This window comes from Drosophila teissieri, chromosome 2L (assembly GCF_016746235.2).
Source record: "Drosophila teissieri strain GT53w chromosome 2L, Prin_Dtei_1.1, whole genome shotgun sequence".
Classification (NCBI taxonomy): Eukaryota; Metazoa; Arthropoda; class Insecta; order Diptera; family Drosophilidae; genus Drosophila; species Drosophila teissieri.
Window position 1 is genome coordinate 10,222,040 of NC_053029.1, and position 18,565 is coordinate 10,240,604.

General features: G+C 48.1%; 2 protein-coding genes and 1 long non-coding RNA gene across 3 annotated transcripts in view; 2 read left to right on the forward strand and 1 right to left on the reverse strand.

The window, feature by feature from the left end:
* Nucleotides 1-18,565, forward strand: part of LOC122626256 — a 73,393-nt gene that overhangs the window by 45,437 nt on the left and 9,391 nt on the right. Inside the window, exons 7-13 of the mRNA XM_043806448.1 lie at nucleotides 6,332-6,437; nucleotides 10,586-11,284; nucleotides 11,921-12,037; nucleotides 16,002-16,378; nucleotides 16,987-17,136; nucleotides 17,812-17,994; nucleotides 18,073-18,211. Coding sequence (XP_043662383.1) covers nucleotides 6,332-6,437; nucleotides 10,586-11,284; nucleotides 11,921-12,037; nucleotides 16,002-16,378; nucleotides 16,987-17,136; nucleotides 17,812-17,994; nucleotides 18,073-18,211 — 1,771 coding nt within the window. The remainder of the gene's footprint in view (nucleotides 1-6,331; nucleotides 6,438-10,585; nucleotides 11,285-11,920; nucleotides 12,038-16,001; nucleotides 16,379-16,986; nucleotides 17,137-17,811; nucleotides 17,995-18,072; nucleotides 18,212-18,565) is intronic.
* On the forward strand, nucleotides 123-1,304 carry LOC122626258 (heat shock protein 22). Its single transcript, XM_043806453.1, is given in 2 exon segments — nucleotides 123-604; nucleotides 607-1,304. Coding segments are annotated over 2 exon segments (651 nt in total). The 5' UTR covers nucleotides 123-291; the 3' UTR covers nucleotides 945-1,304.
* On the reverse strand, nucleotides 14,394-15,767 carry LOC122626261. The gene is made up of 3 exons (XR_006326696.1): nucleotides 15,579-15,767; nucleotides 15,439-15,505; nucleotides 14,394-15,383 (listed from the first exon to the last, which is right to left on the reverse strand). It is a non-coding gene; the product is annotated as an uncharacterized LOC122626261 (long non-coding RNA).

Below are 18,565 nucleotides of genomic sequence, written 5' to 3' on the forward strand. Positions count from 1 at the left end.
ATTCTTATTTCTTGTCTTTCAATGGAGTTTTACCTACCGAGCAGTCACTGTACTTCCAAGCGCCATTGAAGGTGGATCCGAAATAAGCTCAGTTAGAGTGGCTTTGGTGCCAGGTACAGTTGTGCAGCTCCAAGCTCCGCCGATTACCATACCCTCATCCACTCAGTTAGCTTGTAAGAGTCGAACCGGGCGGAGGGCAACGGTTTTTTTGGCCACCTAAGCCAAAAATCAACACGCTTGCTCCGTGTCCAACGAACCGGAGACCGTGTATCGGACACCGGAGGCGTAGTCATGCCCATCCACTGGGACTGGGACTGGGAGCACGATCACGAGCATGGCCACCACCACTGGCAGCCGCCGCGTCGCCACTGGTCCACCGGGGAGTCCAAGTGCCGCCAGAGGCACTACTACCTCTCCCACGACCTGGACGTTTGCGCGCGGGACTTCCACCTGCGGATGGACGACAGTGCCTGGTGCCATGGATCCTGTCTGGTGGGGCGAGTAGTCATAGAGACGGGCACCGAGCCGGACTCCCTGGGCCGCGGCACCTTCAAGGTGGTGCTGGACGTGCACCACTTCCAAATCGCCGAGCTCACGGTGAAGGCCGGAACAGCGACACCGTGTGCGTGGAGGGCAAGCAGGCGGATGACCGGGCGGAGAAGGGTCAGCTGTGCATCACCCGCGAGTTCACGCGATCCTACAAGCTGCCACGGCACTACGATGCCACCCAGGCACGGGCCAGCTTCTCGGCGGACGGAATACTGATGATTACGGTGCCAGCACCACCGAAACTGGACGACGTGGAGCGCGAGATCGAGATCGAGCCCACGGGCAACTACTTTGGCAGCGTGTCCGATCCCACGGCCAGCAAGGCCATCGAGCAGGCGGATGTGGACGGCGATGGTGGAGAGGCTAATCCTGCTGGCACGGCGATGGACAAATGAAGGCGGCGACGTCTGGCGGTTGCGCGGCGGTTCCGCTTCCTCATCCCAAAGTGGAGGCGGAAGACCAAACACGTTTAGGCCGCCAGAGGCAGTCGATCGGCCGGAGGGCAGTTGGAGTATTTCAGACGGAGAGGCAGGCGGAGCACATTCCAGTCACCTGGCACACACATGCACGTTGGGGGTCTTCGCGGGCAGCAAAGTAACCCGGATTGTTCCAGGGTTCCAACATAGATGGCACGTAGTCCTTCGTTCGAAACGTGAGCAAATATGGCGAAGTCGAGAGTTTGGTAGGATTTCCTTAAGATAGCTTCAATATTCGATTTAAGAGTTGATATCCGCTTGTGATTTTGATTTACGCCAATAAAGGACTTTATCAGAAATCGAGGAAAGGGTTTTTGTACCTTCGGACTTAAACATTCGCTTTTAGGCAGGAAGTAGTTAAGTAAATTGCCTATGCATCAATTTCTTGTTCATTTCTCTTGAAAATACTGAGCCCTTTGCTAAAAAATATATTTAGAAATTACATTTAATTAATTCGAAATCAAATCGGTTCAGGGAAACTAAAGATAACAATGATTCATTCAACCGAGTTGCTATTTCAAGTACAATCCAAATGAAAATGTCCCCCGGCTAATCCGGAAAACAATCCCAAATCAGGGATAAATCATGCCTCTGGGAAAACTCTGGCTCAAATTCAGAGCCCAAGCGAATTGGATTTCCCGCTGCTCTTAACTTTCCTGTCACGCAGCTTTTGATTAGCGTCAAATTTGAATAAAATTCACTAACACCTTTTGTGTTTTCCTTGTCTGTGTTTCTATCCTCGGGCCCTTGGCCCATAAAAAGACAGTAAGGATACACAGCTAGTCAGCTAAAAAAGGATACATAACATATGTATGTATGTATGTTATGTAGTTTGACTATCGACCCAGGAAAGTTATATACAAAAACTAAGAGGTACCATATGCAAACCCTTGCAATTAACTGTCGGATGAGGAATTTAATATTTTGATTTACTATCTATAGAGTTCGTTTACGAATAGTTGGGCAACTCTTCTGCAGCTTTCTTAAGCTCTAACATATTTTGCCCAAAATAATATATAAGAGGAGAAGAACTGTGACCCACTTCATAGGAGTCCCAATCATGCCTTCGGCCTTCTGCGAAATCGTGGGCTACTGCTCCGCTTTTGATTTGGTTTTGGTCCCTTGCAATTTAGCCGTTGAGACACGTTTTCCTGTTACGATTCTAATGAAATTTGCTACATCTTCAAGTGAATTGTTGCGGCAGCTGAAAAAATTGGCCACGAGGAAGGAGCGACGAGGTCGCGTACTTTGTCATCGTTTTGTTTTTATGCGTAGTTGCGTTTAATAAAGTTTTTATATGGCCCTCGAATGGGTCGAATCCGCGGACGGACGGAGGACTTGTCAGTGCTCCGGACGGACAGGCTCGTTTCTAATCTAGTTACGGTTGCGGGAATGATGCCTGCAGCTTTAAGATATTGGACGGACTCACTGGCCGGGCCGTGGGTTGTTCATTCATATTTACGAGTATGGCAAGGGACGGCGATAAAATATTCAGCAAGAAAAGCAACTTCACAATTTCAATTTCCCATGCCATATTGGCGAGGGTGACGGTGACGGTGACGGGGACAAACCAAAATAACACAACGATAATAAACACCTACACACCCGTTTTATGAACTCATAAAACACTCCGATGGAATCGGATTCGGCATCCTATATATTTTATATCTACAAACCACGCATATGAATGCCGCAGTGCGTGTGTCCGTGTGGCTCAAAGGACTGCCTGGGCCTCCAGCCTTGTTGTCCATTAAAAGCGCCCATATGCACCTCATCCGCTCCCAGGACCTAGAAAAACACCATCGGACATCGACCACCGACCATCGCCATGGGTCATTCCCATTGTTGTTTCATGGTTTTTATGTTCCGCCGTTGGAGAGAGTCGGCAGAAATCGGTATGCGGCTCACAACTAATTTTTTGCCATGGCCTTTGATCCGTTGCGGGACGCCGATTGAATGTTATTCCGCCAACTTTTCAATCGCACACCAATCAAATATCCCCGGGGATTAGCCAACTTGCATATGAGCGACACCTAATTACGCAAATTGATGCGACATCATCATCGGCAACGGAGCTGGAAACCGAAGGTCTCAGGGGGGAAGGAATGCAGAGGGGCTTGTTTCCGACAGGGGATCTTAAACAGCGACAGTATTGACATGCGATTGAAATGGAAGCTTAAATATTCCATGGTATCCTTTTCCAACTTGTATGCAAAGTTCAATTTGCTTATGGAGCATCGCACTTACTTAAAAGATGTTTTTAAGCTGGTTACTTTAGTGGACAGAATACCTATACAGATGTCCCTTTAGCTGAACCTCTTTCCCAATATCAAACTGTTGGTGATTAGTGCTTAGTGGGCATTACGGGCTGGGAAATCCGTGATTTTGGAGCATGTACAACAGAGTTTGCTGACATCGTAAGACTGCGTCGCCAGTGCCGACGTAATTGGTCCATTGAACCTTGCAGCCAGTGCGTTGTTATGAGTTGTTTGACCAGCAACCAAAGCACATCAGCTCAAATGAAGCGCAGATTGGGGATTCCCACCGTCACGGACTCGCATCCTGCGGACTTGCAGTTGTATTTACAGGACACGCACACAGACACGCACACAGACACGCACACAGACACGCACGCCTACGCAAAGGCATTTTGCGGGCCATTTGTAGCGCTTGCAATTCCGGCAAGCGGAATAGGGAGGGGAGGGGGGAATGGGGAAATGGGGGAGTGGCAAATGCATTTTGCAACCGCAGCCGACAACGGAACGAAACGTTTCTGCCCCGGGGGCAAATTCAGTTGCCGGAGATGGTTACGTGAGGCAAATCGCATTGGGAAAATGCATCATTAACAGGAATCGAGCCCCGTTCACTGAAGCACCGACACACGAAATACCCTAACTATATATGCATTGGTATCTGTTTATCAGCTTCATAAATAAACACAAGAGATTTACTTAACCTTACTATAAATTTCGACTATTTTCGGAACCTTTGCCAGTCTTTCCAGCCTGCCATAAAAATAAATATCTTCAAACAAAACCAACCGAATGGCATTCAAACTTTGAGATTATTTGGCACACAGCTTAGCGGGCATTGTGCAGATAATCCTGCCCAGATCCAGATAAATACATGCATTAAGGACTCGGATATGCTCCCTTTGTGGGGCCCTTTCGCACAGTATATGCGTATATCCTTCGAAGGAAATCGAATTGAGCACACACCATGAAGCGAATCGAATGGGCTCCGACCGCCAACGACCCAAAACGAATAATGCTCAGCTGTTTCGCAGCGATATTAGATAGCAAACCGATTCAAAAAGAGAAACCTCCAGCTCCTTTGCACATCACGTACGCATCGCTGAGGTCCTAATCCTTCGTCCTGCGATGCAGTTGCTGCAGTTGCAGTTGCAGTTGCACTTTCGGCGGGCAATGCAGTGGCATTAGTGAAGCTGCTGCGGCTTAGCCAGCTTCCTGGACGTCCGGGACAACCAGGACGACCAGGGCGACCAGGACAATGCAGGACAATGCAGGACATGCAGGACGTCAAAGTCGATGTCAATCCTGCCTGGGCCCATTTGCTGTAAGCGGCGCCAAACAGGACCTGTGGCCGCGTTGCTGTTTTTGCGGTCGTAGTCAGCGAGTCCTGCAAGGACATCATAGTTGGTACTGGTTCGTGGCACTGGTGTTGCTGCTGCATTGCATTTAAGCGTTACGCACTTCCGGTTGGGAGTGTTATTACTTCCGTTGCCATTTAATTGATTTTGAAGGTGCTTGGTGCTTGGCGGTGCCCCAGGTGGGGCCACAAAGGACTCCTTCCGCCCAGGGCCATTAGTAAATTGTAGGTTAAGTGCTCTGCATGCGAGAGCCCAATACCCAAAAACCCAAACACCCAAGGCCCATTTCCACATTCACTCCCACACCCACACCCACTCGCATTCAGATTCGCATTGAAAACGCATTTTTAGACGCCTCTACACCTGTAAATAGCTGGGCCAAAGGCACTGCCATTGCGAGTGGGTGATGCGGTTAAGGATGCGGTTAAGGATGCGGTTTTTGGGCACTTTTTGCGCCGTGACGTCAGCGCTATCCATGCGTAAAAGTTATTAGTGAAATGCACTCAGCCGGCGGAAGAAAGGCGCAAGAAGAAGCAGAGGGAAGCAGAGGAAAGCGGAAACTGCTGATGTTTGTTGGCCACGAAAACCTCAAACAGCACTTAAGTTGTTGCCAGCTGGAAGGTTTTGGTTTTCGGCTTTCGGTTTACTTTGCTTAGTGCTCGTGCAACGCATTGCTGCCACCAGCAGCAGCAGCAGCTACCTGGTGGTACCACCACTGCAACCAGGTGCAATCTGCGATTTGCAGCTCTCTGGAGGATTATGAGCCATGCCCGGGAGGAGTCTAATAGGCTTAGCGTGCATTTTCGGCAGTTTTCCACAACTTTTGCTCAAGGAATTTAAATTCGCAATTACGCGATTCCACATCGCTTGTCAGAGACACGAGCTCTGCGATTCTCGCCAAATTGAATGCCGGATTATATACTTATGCATGTATATTGAGTCATGTAAGAACGTAAGTGAGAGTAAAAGTCGTCTACCCGGTTGATTGATTCCCCGTTTGCAAACACATTTCCCTCGACGGTTGCGCCAGATTTACACCAGCCAGACTCATTGGCCAGACTCATTGGCGAAACTCACAGGCGAGTGAGTACGTGTGTAAACCGACCCATTTATCCACGAAACCAAAAACTATTAACAATTTTAGCAACAATGCGTTGCCAGTTTCAGCCCCAGCCCCAGCCGCAGCCAGGGCATTTCGAAAAACATTTGAAAATGAAACATGTTCCCGCTAATTGACTTCGAACCGCAGCATCCGCGATTGTTTCCCCATTAGCAATGATTTCTTTCGCCCAGGATGCCATGAGCTCTGCCATGGAAGTTGGGGCAATGCAGGTTGTGGGGCTATGGGGATATGGGGCCGTGATAAGTGAGCTGCTATTAGTGTGTCAATTAGCGCGCTTGCTGCATATGATCCAGCTCACTTGGCCCGGGCTCCATGGAATCCAGCTTGCAGCATGTGGCATATGGCATATTGTATGCGGTATTTGGCATTTGCCATTCGGCATTTGGCATTTGCCATTCGGCATTCGGTGTTCGGCTGTCACGGGGCGTGAGAATTAATGCACGACTGGCAGTGTGCGAATCTGTTTCAAGTACTTTCACTCGCGGAAACCGAAAGTGGAGTGCTAATTAGCATGACTAACCAACGCTTTCATCTGCTTATCTTTATCTGCTCATCTTCATCTGCTCCTTCCAGGGAAATCTGGACCACGGTCCTGCCGCCCGAGATCAAGGATGTCTACACCGCCATCCTGGGTGTGACCAAGGCGAGTCGCATCGACGAGGGCGTCTACAGCTGCAAGGTAAGTTATCATATTTATTAGGTTTATTTACAGTAGACATACCTATGCTAAGGTCTATGCTCGACTTTCATTATAAAGTTACCTCATTTCTTATAGATTCCCTTTTATTTAAATGCCTTTCTTTACATTACTTTATAACATATTAAAATCCCTGTAATAATGTAACAGGCTTAGCCACTTACTTTCTTTTTTAATTTGTTTAGAATTCGCAACTGGGCCAGCATTGATTCTGGTTATCACGTCCGCATCAGGGCTTTCAAAGTGTATCCCATGTCAATCCGGGCTGATGATCTGAAAATGCCACTTGGTCCTTTGGCTTGGTTTTTATAGCGATTACGGTTCCCCGGGCTTCGGGGTTTCAGGCCTCGGCAGACGGGCCGTAGTATTTTCAGCTGACTAATCAGTCTAATTGCCATATCATAGCAGTCTGGAAAATCCGAGCCCCTTTCCCCAGAAGGCCACATAATTACATTTGGCTTAGCCGCGTTCTGTTCACGGCTGTGTTCTTCATTTTCGCTATAACGTTGCTTTTAATTAGACTAATTAAAATATGGTAGACCGGCGAGAGAGAAAGGAGTGTGGGAAAAGGAGAGAAATGTGGCCATCCATTGCACTTGAATGCTCTTTCTCGGGGGCCAATTAAATTTTAATCTATGGTATTAAACATTCTTTTGACTGCGGTTTCCGGGCCTGAATTTACGGATGCCCCCAAAGATGATTTTAGGCCCTGGATTCACTCTCTCTCTCTCTGTTGGCTTACAGCCCAGCACTAAATAAGAGTTTTAAATTGTTCCGGACGATTAGACCGAAAACTGCCCTTCTTCCTGGGTGCCCAAATCCTGCAGGACCCTTCTTTATGGCTTAGGTAATAACATATTACGCAAATGGCTTGTAAAAAAATATTGGCTCGCCGTAAAGGAAGCCACGTGAAAAGTTGCCCAAGGAAAAGTTTGGGCCACCAAGTACGTGGACACATGACCAATTCACTTGGCTGCCAAGTTAGTTATAAATCAAATGGTAATTTGATTGCCTGCTCACGGGAGATTGTAATAAAATGTTTGTATAAATCAAATTTGGAATTGTTGCCAACTCAATTGAACTTTGGCATTAGCATAATGGCTCTCGATTTAATCCACAACATTCTATAAGATTTTAGCTCAGATTTAAGAAGATTTAAGTCCGCTTCGCAATCAGAGAGAGAGGGGAACTGCAACCACAAAAAGCGTCAGCATCTGTTGCACCACCCAGCTGGCATTTCTTGGGGCCCAGGACCCAGAACGCAGGACTCAGGACACAGGACCCATTGTATTTAGTGCCTGGTCCGAGGCTCTCCAGCCCAAGGGGATTCCACTAAGTTCTTTATGGGGGAGCCGCTGCTTTGGCCGCTTTGTGCCTTTGGCGCGCCCCGTGCCGCTTACTTATTATTGTCCTGGCTCCCCCGTAATGAGGCACCAGCCAGATCAAAGGCAGGATGCCAGGGTGGCAGGATAGCTGGGTGGCAGCAACAACTGAACGATAATCACGAGGACGAGGACGAGGGCTGGACCTGAGCTGGAGCTGGAGCTGAGTGCTGCGAACTGGGTCCCTGAAGGTCGATTGTGCCCACGTCTCGCAGCTGTTTGCTGAAAACTCGAGCGCATGAATCCTTTTCAATAACACCGCCTCGGGGTCCAAGTCAATAAAGCGCCTGCCAATGCCTCCACGGCCCATTATGCGGACTCGGGGACTCGGATGCATGTCCACGTCCATAAGTTGTCCACGGGAAAACACAGGAATACACAGCCATACACAGTACACACACCAAACCCAAATGGCAACCGTATACTTCTAATGGGGGCGTGTGCCAGGGCGCATTTATTATTTATGTATTGATATTAAGTATACGCCTTGTTGCAATTAATTCATCCGCCTTGGGGAACTCGGGCGTCTCCGGTCCATTACGTGCACAATGGCCCCAAGCGGAGCTGTCTTTAAGCCAGCTGCATTAGCCCCACTGCTTAAGCCGCTTCAGATTTCGCAGGACACGACTGGAGCTTAAGTGTTCTCTGGGTTATAAGTGTACTGAAAGAAGGATGTGTCGACCTATGTAGTGGGAGCCAACTGCCAACTGATTTGAATTGGCAAAGGAAAAGTTAGATTTCTCTCTTAATTTCCCACAATATTAAAGCACTAGGAAACAGATTGCTTCCAGTTTTTGTGGTTTAATTGCGAAACCTCAATGTCAATATCCATTAGCCTAATAAATGCTGGTAACCCATTTTATGAACTATTAATTCCGCTGGAGTGTTGTTCATTGATCGGCGCAAAGTGTCCGGGCCAAATGCTTTGCCATTCACGGGGCACAATGTGTTGTTTAACGACTTGGCCTGTTAATGAGACGCGACTTATCCGGGCCAATAAAATACCATTTGGCCATAAAGGCGCTCCTCTCGTTGGCAATGCCGAGTTTTGCAGTCGGCCAACGTCGCAACTTAATGAGTTAATTGGCATTTGGATTTTGTGGCCGGCCAGGATTTGTTGACGCTGCAAAGCCGTAAATGCCACTGCAAATCCCAACGACACATCCCGATTGAGGGGACCGACCACAAAGAGAAGCACTGAATTTAAAGCCGTCATGGCCATAAAAAGCCATCTAACCTTTGGCTTACACCAAGGCTGTCGCTCTATCGCCGTCTATTAAATATTTCCGGATCGACTGAATCCAAGAGCCCGAGGGAGCAGATATCAGACGAGGATGCAGACAAGTGCGCGATACATTCAGCCCGGCGACAATGCTGCCGCCTCCTCGTTAGCTGTATCATTTTGTTCCCTTTTTTCCTTTTTATACATTTTTTTTTGTAAATTTGAAACGGAAGTGGGCTGGGCAGCCGCCCATCATCATCATCATCATCATCATCATGGCTGACGCGTGGCAACGTCTGGGTTTTCCCACTTGAAATAACTATGTAGAGGGGACAGAGTAGTAATAATAGTACCCTTGCTTGAAGAGCAACTCACCTGCAGCTTAAGCTCATGTTAACTAAGATGTAACTATATAAAACTACTTACCATAGGTTGCAACTAGAATTCACCACATTTTTGCCGAGTGTAGCACTCGATGCTCTCCCACAGGAGGAATGTGCAACAACGCGCAGCATCGACAAAGCAAGTTTGCAATTCGTTTGCTTGCCAGCCGCGTGGAAATAAATAAATAAATGCAGAAGCTTGGCTCGAACCCACACAATCCTGCCATGGCCTTAAGTAGCCATCTTGGCCAAGCAAGTGCTCGTAAATACTTCGTCTCGTGTGGAGCCTCAAGAGTCCTTGGAAGCCGACAGGACATCGTCTGACTCACCGTTCGAATGCCTGGGCAAATACTAATCCGCAACTCAATGCCCTGTTTTGCAAGGACAAATATGATTTGCATTCCGTTCGGGCTGTTAAGCCTTTAAATTACTTTCCATAAACTAATAAACGAGACCCATCCCCGTCCATTGGACATTTGATTATGACTGCCCAGCATATCGCATTTCCACAAAGTCGAATGGCAAACTCAAGCAAATCAGGACTCGTCATACCCAATCAGCACACAATGAGGTCCTGCTGACTAGCAAATAAGTCTATTAAACAAATCCTTGGATGCCCCGGCGACGGCTGACAGCCATCCTCGTTCGAGGAACAGTAGCTGGCCACAATTGTTTCCCTTGTCCATGCCGACATGCGTGAAAAGGACATGGCCATGCCCCCCCACTCCCGCCCATCCGACAGGATGTGTGCCATGCTCTTCGGCAGGGCTGCTGATGTGTGGCCAGTTGGTTCTTGGCTATCGGCTATCCGTTTACAATTGGGGCGGTAATAATAGTTCACAGTATATATACTTATTTCACTAGTTAGGTGTGGAGTATAATTTCATTATAAGCCACACAGTGTGGGAATATTATATTGTATTTATTCTTTAAATTTGCAGTAGAGGTTATAGCTAGTATACACTTTTTCCGACCACGACTGTGTCCTTCTGTTGATATGAGTAACCAAAAGCAATGGCATTATGGCATGCCACCGACAGGCGCTTCTTGTGGCCTGTCCCTTTGACTGGACTTTGTTAAATGAGCTGAACTAACCACCGCCTCCTGGCTTCTGCTGCTTTCTCCTTTCTCCTGCTCCTCCAGGTGACCGACTGGGGCGTGGAGCAGTGCCGCTCCCTGCACATCCACATCAAGTCGCCGCCCCGTCTGCGAGTGGATCCTGCGAGTGTGACCCTGCAGCGCGGTGACTCCCTGCGGGTGCGATGTCTGTCACCGGGTAACGATGACATCAAGCGATATGCCCAACTGGGCTACAGCTGGACGCGCAACGGTGTGCTCTTCCAGTCGGACGCGGCCACCGCCATGTGGGAGGACCTGTATCCCGACGGCAGCATCCTGAAGATCAACAACATCCAGAAGTCGGCGGAGTACGCCTGCCTGGTCTCCAATAGCGTGCGTCCCGTCTCTCGCAGTGTCTACATCAATGTCATCGAGCGGAATGCGGTGCACGTCTGTCCGGCTGAATCCACTTACGGCGTCCATTGGCCAACCAGTGCCCCCGGCTCGCCCATCATCACGGACTGCCCGCGGGGATTCGAGGGACACCTGAAACGCATCTGCGAGCAGAGGGACACGGGCAACTCCACGTGGCTGCTGCCGGATTTCTCCGGCTGCGTCCGGGACGAACTGCTGCTCATCTACAACCGCTTCCTGGCCCTCAGTGCCGGATTCCAGCAGACGAACTCCTCCAACATCCTGAAGGCCTGCTTCGACTTCACGCTCCAGCGAAGGCACAGCTTCCTGCCGGGCGAGGCCAGCTTCCTCATCGATATGCTGCATGAGGTAATATGTTCCCCACTGATTGATATCTTACTCAACCCGGATTAAAGTGTAAGAGCCAACAGGGGAATGGCCATAACATGGCCGAATTGTGACAGATTTCGTTAAATTGGCCTAATCAAAACCGGAATTGCAATTCCCATTGCTCCGAAATATCCTGTTGCCGCAGACAGTCAGATTCCGATGGCGAACTCCTTGTTTTTGGGGGCATTTATCCGGTCCGTCTGCTCCGTCCGCAAAACCCTTAACACATTTAAGCTTCACCTGGCTCCTTGGATGCCTGGATCCCTGGCTCCTTGGCTGGCGGCCACTTGAGAAGATGGGGCAGCAACTATTTTTACACACAAATGAATGCAAAAAGCTGCTGAGCCGAGCGGCTTGCCATTTCTCACACAATTTTCGGGCAACCGAAACTGCAGTCAAAGAAAACTTCTTCGCTTTTTTTTATTTTGGGGTCGCCTAGCAACCATTTTTCATTTTAATGCGCACACAAATTTCCCGACTAACGAATTGCTTTGAGGAGCAGCTTCCTCCATCTTGGGGCCCCTTGAAATGCGGGGACGGGAATTGGAGGGGGGCGTTGAATCCTTGCCACTTGTATTATGTTGTCTCAACTGTGTTTCCTTGGCCACTTCACAGCTCGACACCTACCTGCAATTGAAAGGCACACAACTGGAGCGCGAGATGGCCGCGGAGATTATCCTGCGCATCCTGGATAAAGTCATGCAGAACGCCCAATCCTTGAACAGTCAACAGGTAAGTGCCAGGTTGCCAGGATACTAGATGCCACGGTGCCAGAGTGCCGGTGTGCTCCACCTGCAATCCCGCATAAATTATGCCCAGTGTACTCCATACTCCCATGCATGCAGCGAAAAGGCAGAGCGCCATAATTTATATCCTGCAGCCATATTCAATATTTGCCAGCACGGGTTTCCTCACCCATTCCGGGCATTTATTTATTGCGCCCGAAACATCGAACACTGAACACCAAACATCGAACTGGGCCAAAAGGTGGGCACTTGCCAGCTTTTATTTAGCTTGTAGTTGGCCTGTCACTGGGCTCCTGCAATTTGCATACGGACATTTGTCTCCCCGTTCCCCCCCGCACAGCCGTGTCCGGATTTCCAAAGCAGCCGGAGAATTGATGAGCCTGCCGGCCTGGTAATGAATACCTTTTTCGATATGCATGAGCTTGTGCATTTTTCAGGTTTGTCAGTGGTTTTCCCCATGTCCTGTGTGGGCTGAATTATGTGATATCCTTTCTGATCAGATTGCTTCGTGTGCTACACGTGCCGATTTTACTGCAGTGATAATTGGTTGGCTACGAAAGTATCTCAGAGATTAAAAATCACGTCTCTGTGTAATGTGAATCCTCTTTTGGTGCCTACACACAGCGAAAAACCCGTTCTCAACCAAACATTTGAAGTTATTTAAACTCTCTTTTTCGTGGGCAAATTTTCCTTGTGTATCCACGCCCCATTGAGCAGCACGGCTAATAGAGAAGGACCTGAAAAGGCGGCGCTAATGAGGCGCAATCAAACAATTTAGCCGCGACCCTCCGCAGGACAATAAGGATAACCACTTCCTTATCACCTGGCAAAAAGGCCGACACTTCTGGCCAATCTCGAGCCTCCAAATGGCGCTGCAAAGTGGGTGTCCTTATTTTTCTGCGGCAGCGCAGGATGGTGTGCATATCTCCATTCGAGATTGTGGTTGCCATTGTTTCCGGCTCAACTGAGGATTTCAAAGAGGGACAGGGACTTGTTTTCCGGGGGCGCAGACACTCCACGGCTCATGCATTATTCCGTGGGCAAATTTCTGCGTACTTGGCGTGCGGCATAAAAGTGAAGGAAAGGACAGGATGGCAGGGTGGCAGGGTGGCAGGATGGCAGGATGAGGCTGGCTTTTTTGGTATGCAAATTTATGAGAGTGTTGATTGCAACTGTTTGAATATGGCACTTTCGCCGAAAACGGGGAAACCTGTCATGACGTGAGGATAATTGGAAGGCTGCCTCTTTGGACACCGCCAGCATAATCTATTAGCCAACTGAGTGGCTTAAATATTCCACCTTTAAGATCGCAGAAGAAGATATATTCGCTAAGCTCGTAGTTAACGCGGAGTTTGGATGAAGGAACTTTTTAATGCGCATAAATTAATTTAGCTTCGCTTTCGCAGGAGTTTCGGCTGAGCTATGGCATTTCAATAGAATGCGCCATGTGAGCCCGAAAGTCGCTCCACGAAAGCGAAAGAACAATTTATGTTAAATTTTTATTAGCTGACGCAGTCGGAAAAACTTGCCGGCATAATTGGGTCGATTAAAAAGCGTTGGCATTCGCCATTCTCCATTCGCCATTCGCCATTCGAACTTTTTCCAAAGTTGCACAAATAGTTTGCATCGTTTTTATTGACTGAGCGAAAAGTTTAATGGACTGAGTCGAATCCCGGCCCCCAGCGCAAGTTTATCGAATTTTTTGCGCGCAATCAAGTTTAATTAGTGAATCGAGGCGGTCCGAGAAAATCCGCGAGTGTAATCAGCCATACGCACTCCACTTTCCAAGGCTCATTCGAACCGAAGAGTTCGAAGTTTTAAAGTTCAAGTTTAGCCATGATGCCATGGTGCCATAATGCCACTTAATTCAAGCGAATAAATTGCCGGCTGCCGTATCGATTTTAATATGCCGCCAGCCTAACTGAGCCTCATCAATATGTTGATAGATAATAATAACTCGGAGTGGAAATTCGTATATTGGCTTTTTATTTGCTGCAAACCAACATATCCCCTCCATTTGTGGTTTTCCACTGTGGAACTGTGGAAATGGCAATTGAAAAAGTTTTTGCTCATTTTTGGATATCTGAGTCCCGAAAGTTGATTAAAACACTGCTACACACGCAGCTGGGATTTGCATAAGTACAAGTTCGCTATACGAGTATTGACCAGCAAAGTTAACCGAACTGACCCAGTTTCCTGTATGGCCAGGATGCTAAAAAGTGGGCCAAAAGCGCTTCCCATTCGAATCAAATCACGGCGAATCACTTAGCCAAAAAGTATTCGCTGCCAACGTGACCCTAAGTCACCGCCCAACTTTGCAGTCCGATGGAAGGGGTTGGAAGGGGGTGGTGGTGGTGGTGGGGTGCGAAAAGTTTATCTCACATATGGCCACGCCCCCTTTGCCGGGGGGCGCTGTGTTGGCCAAGTGATTTGCCGGTAAACTGCTAAACGTGGCTAGGTCGAAAGTCAAGTGAAATTTGCACATGGAGAACTTTGTGCGGGCCTTTCCCTTTTCCATTTTCCTCCAAATTCGAGAGTTTCCTTTTCAGCTCCTTTTAAAGAAATCATACGAGTGCCACACATTTGAATAGGCTTTGCATTGAGGATGGGGGCGTGGTCGCAATCGGGGGCGTGGCACTGGTACTTGTAGCGGCAAAGCTTAATGTTCTGATGATGCTGAAGTTTTTCGTTTTTCGGTTTTCGTTTTTCCGTTTTTGCTTTGGAAAAAAGTTCCATTACACAAACTTTTCCAATTCGAATTGTTTTCGCTTTCGATTAGTTGGCCCGAAACATTTATGCTGGCAACAGGCAACAGAATACGAGTACACGAGTATCTTATGTAAAAATCCGATGATATTTTTGATTTGTGCAGGAAATGCCGGCTGGACTCCTTGCCCCATTCTGCTAACCAAAAGTCTGTGTACCGCCCTGCTTTTGAATTAGTATTGGCCAAATCCCTTCCCATATAGAGCAATGCTTCGTTGTAATGGCCATGGCTTTTGGATTTGTGAATTGTGGGGAGTCGGAAAATCGAACATTATAGTTGGGTCCGCCTGCTTATTGGCCTCGGTTTATGGCTTTGTAACTGCACTCGAGAACGTAGCCATTTATGATTTTTATGGCCGGGTTCATTGACTGCGCTTGCTGCTCCCTTTGCCGGGCATCCTGCAAAAATATGCCACATGGCCGGCGGCAGGACCTGGTTTCGTCCTGTTTTCGTCCTGGTTTCACCCACTCTGTGCCACCGCATCCCTCTGCGGCATTGATTGCGCCCAAAGTTCATCGCCGCACTCCATGCGATGCCCATTGTCGGAGTCGAATTCTGTGGCAGACTGTGGAGTAAATGTAAACATGGCATATGGACCATGGGGGTATTATCTGCATTACCTATCCATCATATTGGGTTTCAGCAACACTTGCCAAAATGCCTCTCAATAAAATAAACAAGTGCCGACTTTTGAGGGACAGAAAAAGCGTATTTTTATTAGAATATTTTTGCTGAACTGGGACCACAGTATTATTTTTACCTCAAAATTGGTTTTATTTCGATGCGAATCGCCGGGGGAATTTACATTAAATTTCCATGCAAAGCCTATGACTTCAATATTGCTTTAAATATGTTCTTGTTTTGTGGACAAACGATTGGCAAATCAAATGCCATTCGCCTGATCCAAAGAATTTTAGACTAAAAGCCATTGACTTTAAAATGGAATCAAATATGTACAAAAAGATAATTGTATAATAAAATGTTATAGGAAATTTGATTAAAATATCAAATATAAGGTATCGTATTTTTTATTATTTTAAAAGGTGTTTAATAAAGGAAATAAATAGTGAAAGAGTTAAACATTATTTCCTGGCTGGCATTTAAATGGCCAAAAATCTGCCCAATGAATCGCCGAAAGTCATTATTTAACCGCCGTGTGATGTCCTTTTATTTATCCTTGCAGCAAATTAAAAAGCTGCAGCAGCTCACGCAGTCGGCGGCGTTGAACCGGGAGACCATCGCGGCCTCCCAATTGGCCACCTCGACCAGCGGGAGCAGCCAGCCGTTGCCAGGTGACAGCTCGACCCGTGGTGACGATGGCAGCGGGTCAGGGGTCACGGCAGGCGAGATGTCCGCCGCTCCGGCCGGCAGCCTGCAGGCAACCAGAGCCGGCGGAGCAGGAGCAGGAGGAGCAGGAGCAGGAGGAGCAGGAGGTACAGGAGCTGGAGCCCCCAGCATTCTGACAATCGATGAGGACACCCTTTCGCTGGACAGACTCAACTCGCTGCGCATTTACATGACGTCGGTGAAAACGCTGCCGTTTAATTTACGCATTTACGGGTGAGTTGCACTGCCAAACAAAAACAGATAAACGAGCTTTCAAATGAAATCAGACGCACACACGTCTGTCTGATTTTCCAACGAACCGACAGCACTGGGCTATAATTTCTAATTACGAGTGGGGGAAGTGGGGGAGATGCAAATTTGCAAGTCGAGTAAACAGTAAACTTCATTTTACGGCCCCTTGATTAATATATGCGACGAAGGAAAAGCGATTTTCCACCCACACCTCCTCCGCTGCCATCCGCTGCCAGAGGGGGGTACTAATGGAAAATTTATTTTATGAGCAAACATAAATAAAAAATGCATAAAACTGCTGAGCTGCCGGCATGAGGAATGGCTCATAAAAGTGGCGCAGGACTTCCAGGACGAGCGACCAAGTCGGTGGTGCAGGACTAAAAGGCAGGGCGACCTTGTCGCTTCGGGACAGGTATTTCCATCTTACGCTCTGCTCCACGGCTTTCAAGTGTCTAATTTAGCTAATTAATAGCCTTAAGTGCAGGCGGCTACCATTTTCCTGCTCTTCCTGATTTTCCTGATTTACGACGGCTCATGCAGTTTGCTTACCATTTTCCATGTCCTCTTGTTTCCCCTTTTTTTCTTTTCAGGGAGGATCTGTTTTCCGACCAGCTGTATATGGACATCGGACTATCCAGCCGCCTGCTGCACATCATGGCCAACTCCACCATCTTCGCCTCGGTCATCTCGTACAAGAATCTCAAAAGTTTCCTACCCAAAACCTACTACACGCGTGGCAGGTGAGCGCAGAGAGCTACAAGTTTCCATTTCCATTTATCACCTGGCGAGTCCGGCGTTCAATGGCCGCTAATTAGTTGTAAAAGTCTCGCGAAAGTTTAAGAAAGTTCCCTAGTTTAAACTGCACTTGTTTAATGCCCCGATTTAATGCATTCCGACCAAGAAAGTTGTCGTGGCTAAAGCTAAGGCTTATGGCCACCGATGTATAATTCGTAAGCCATGTTTGCCTGCTCCTCAAATATGTGTAATGCCAACTGCTGTCACTCCTAGCCGCCTTAGTCCTCCTTAGTCCTTTTGCTTGTGCCATCAAGATGGCAGGATGGCAGGATGATGGCAGGATGGCTCCTTGGCTTAAGCGTATTACAAGCAGCTGGAAAACACTGGCAACAATACCACAGCTACGAGTGTAATTCCCCAGCTGTAAACAAAATGCAAATATGCAGCTGCCAGCTCGAGGAGCAAAAGAACTCAAATGGCCAAAAGTGTGCATCCAGTTACATGCAAATGCCAACACAGTTGCCATCAAATCCTGATTATTGCCATAAGAGATGGTACAAACTCAAGATTTGATTAGCTGAGATTGTATAAATTTCATTTCGTTTTTAATAAACCTCTTGAAATCAGCTATAAAAATATATACACTGCATGCTTAACTTATATATAACTTATATCAACAGCGATCCCCGTGACTCGGACTACGTGCTGGCCTCCCGGATCATCCAGACCTGGCTGTTCCAGTCGAATCGCTCCAACGACAACTTCCGGGAGCCACTGGACCTGCCCTTCGAGGCGGGCCACGTGGAGATCATCTTCCAGCACGAGAGTGTGCCCAAGAAGGGCGACTGGGTGGCGGTTTGTGGGTGAGTTTTGTGCTTTGAGTTTGTGGCTAATCCACTTAATAACGCACTATTATTTTAATCGCACCATTTTACGCGCAGTCACGACTACAAGGCCTCCTTCGACTCCACGTGGCGCTCGGATCTGTGCATCACCAAGCACCTAATGGCGAACATCACCAGGTGCATCTGCCCGCTGTCTGGAACCTACGTGGTCATGCTCACCAAGCGGCAGCCAAATGTAAGCCAGGGTCACCAAGGTCGCCAAGGCCACTCGGCATGCCATGGATTGCCATGGCATCCAGCTGCCCAATTCATGCGATTCACGTGTACCAAAGTGGAAGAGCCCCGCTTTGATTTATGGCACTTTCAGGTCCTGCCATTTAGTGGCCTCCACCTGGCCAAGCGGCCCTCCCTTTGTGCTCCTCCTGCGTCCGCATTTCCACATTTCCACATTTCCGCTTCCCTGGCTCGCAATCAACAACTTGGCCTTTGCTGCCATGAACTTGCTCCAAATGCACTCGGGTTTTCTGGGCCTCGCTTCTGAATTCTGAAATCTGAACTCAGTATTCTGTATTCTGCATTGTGCTGGCTG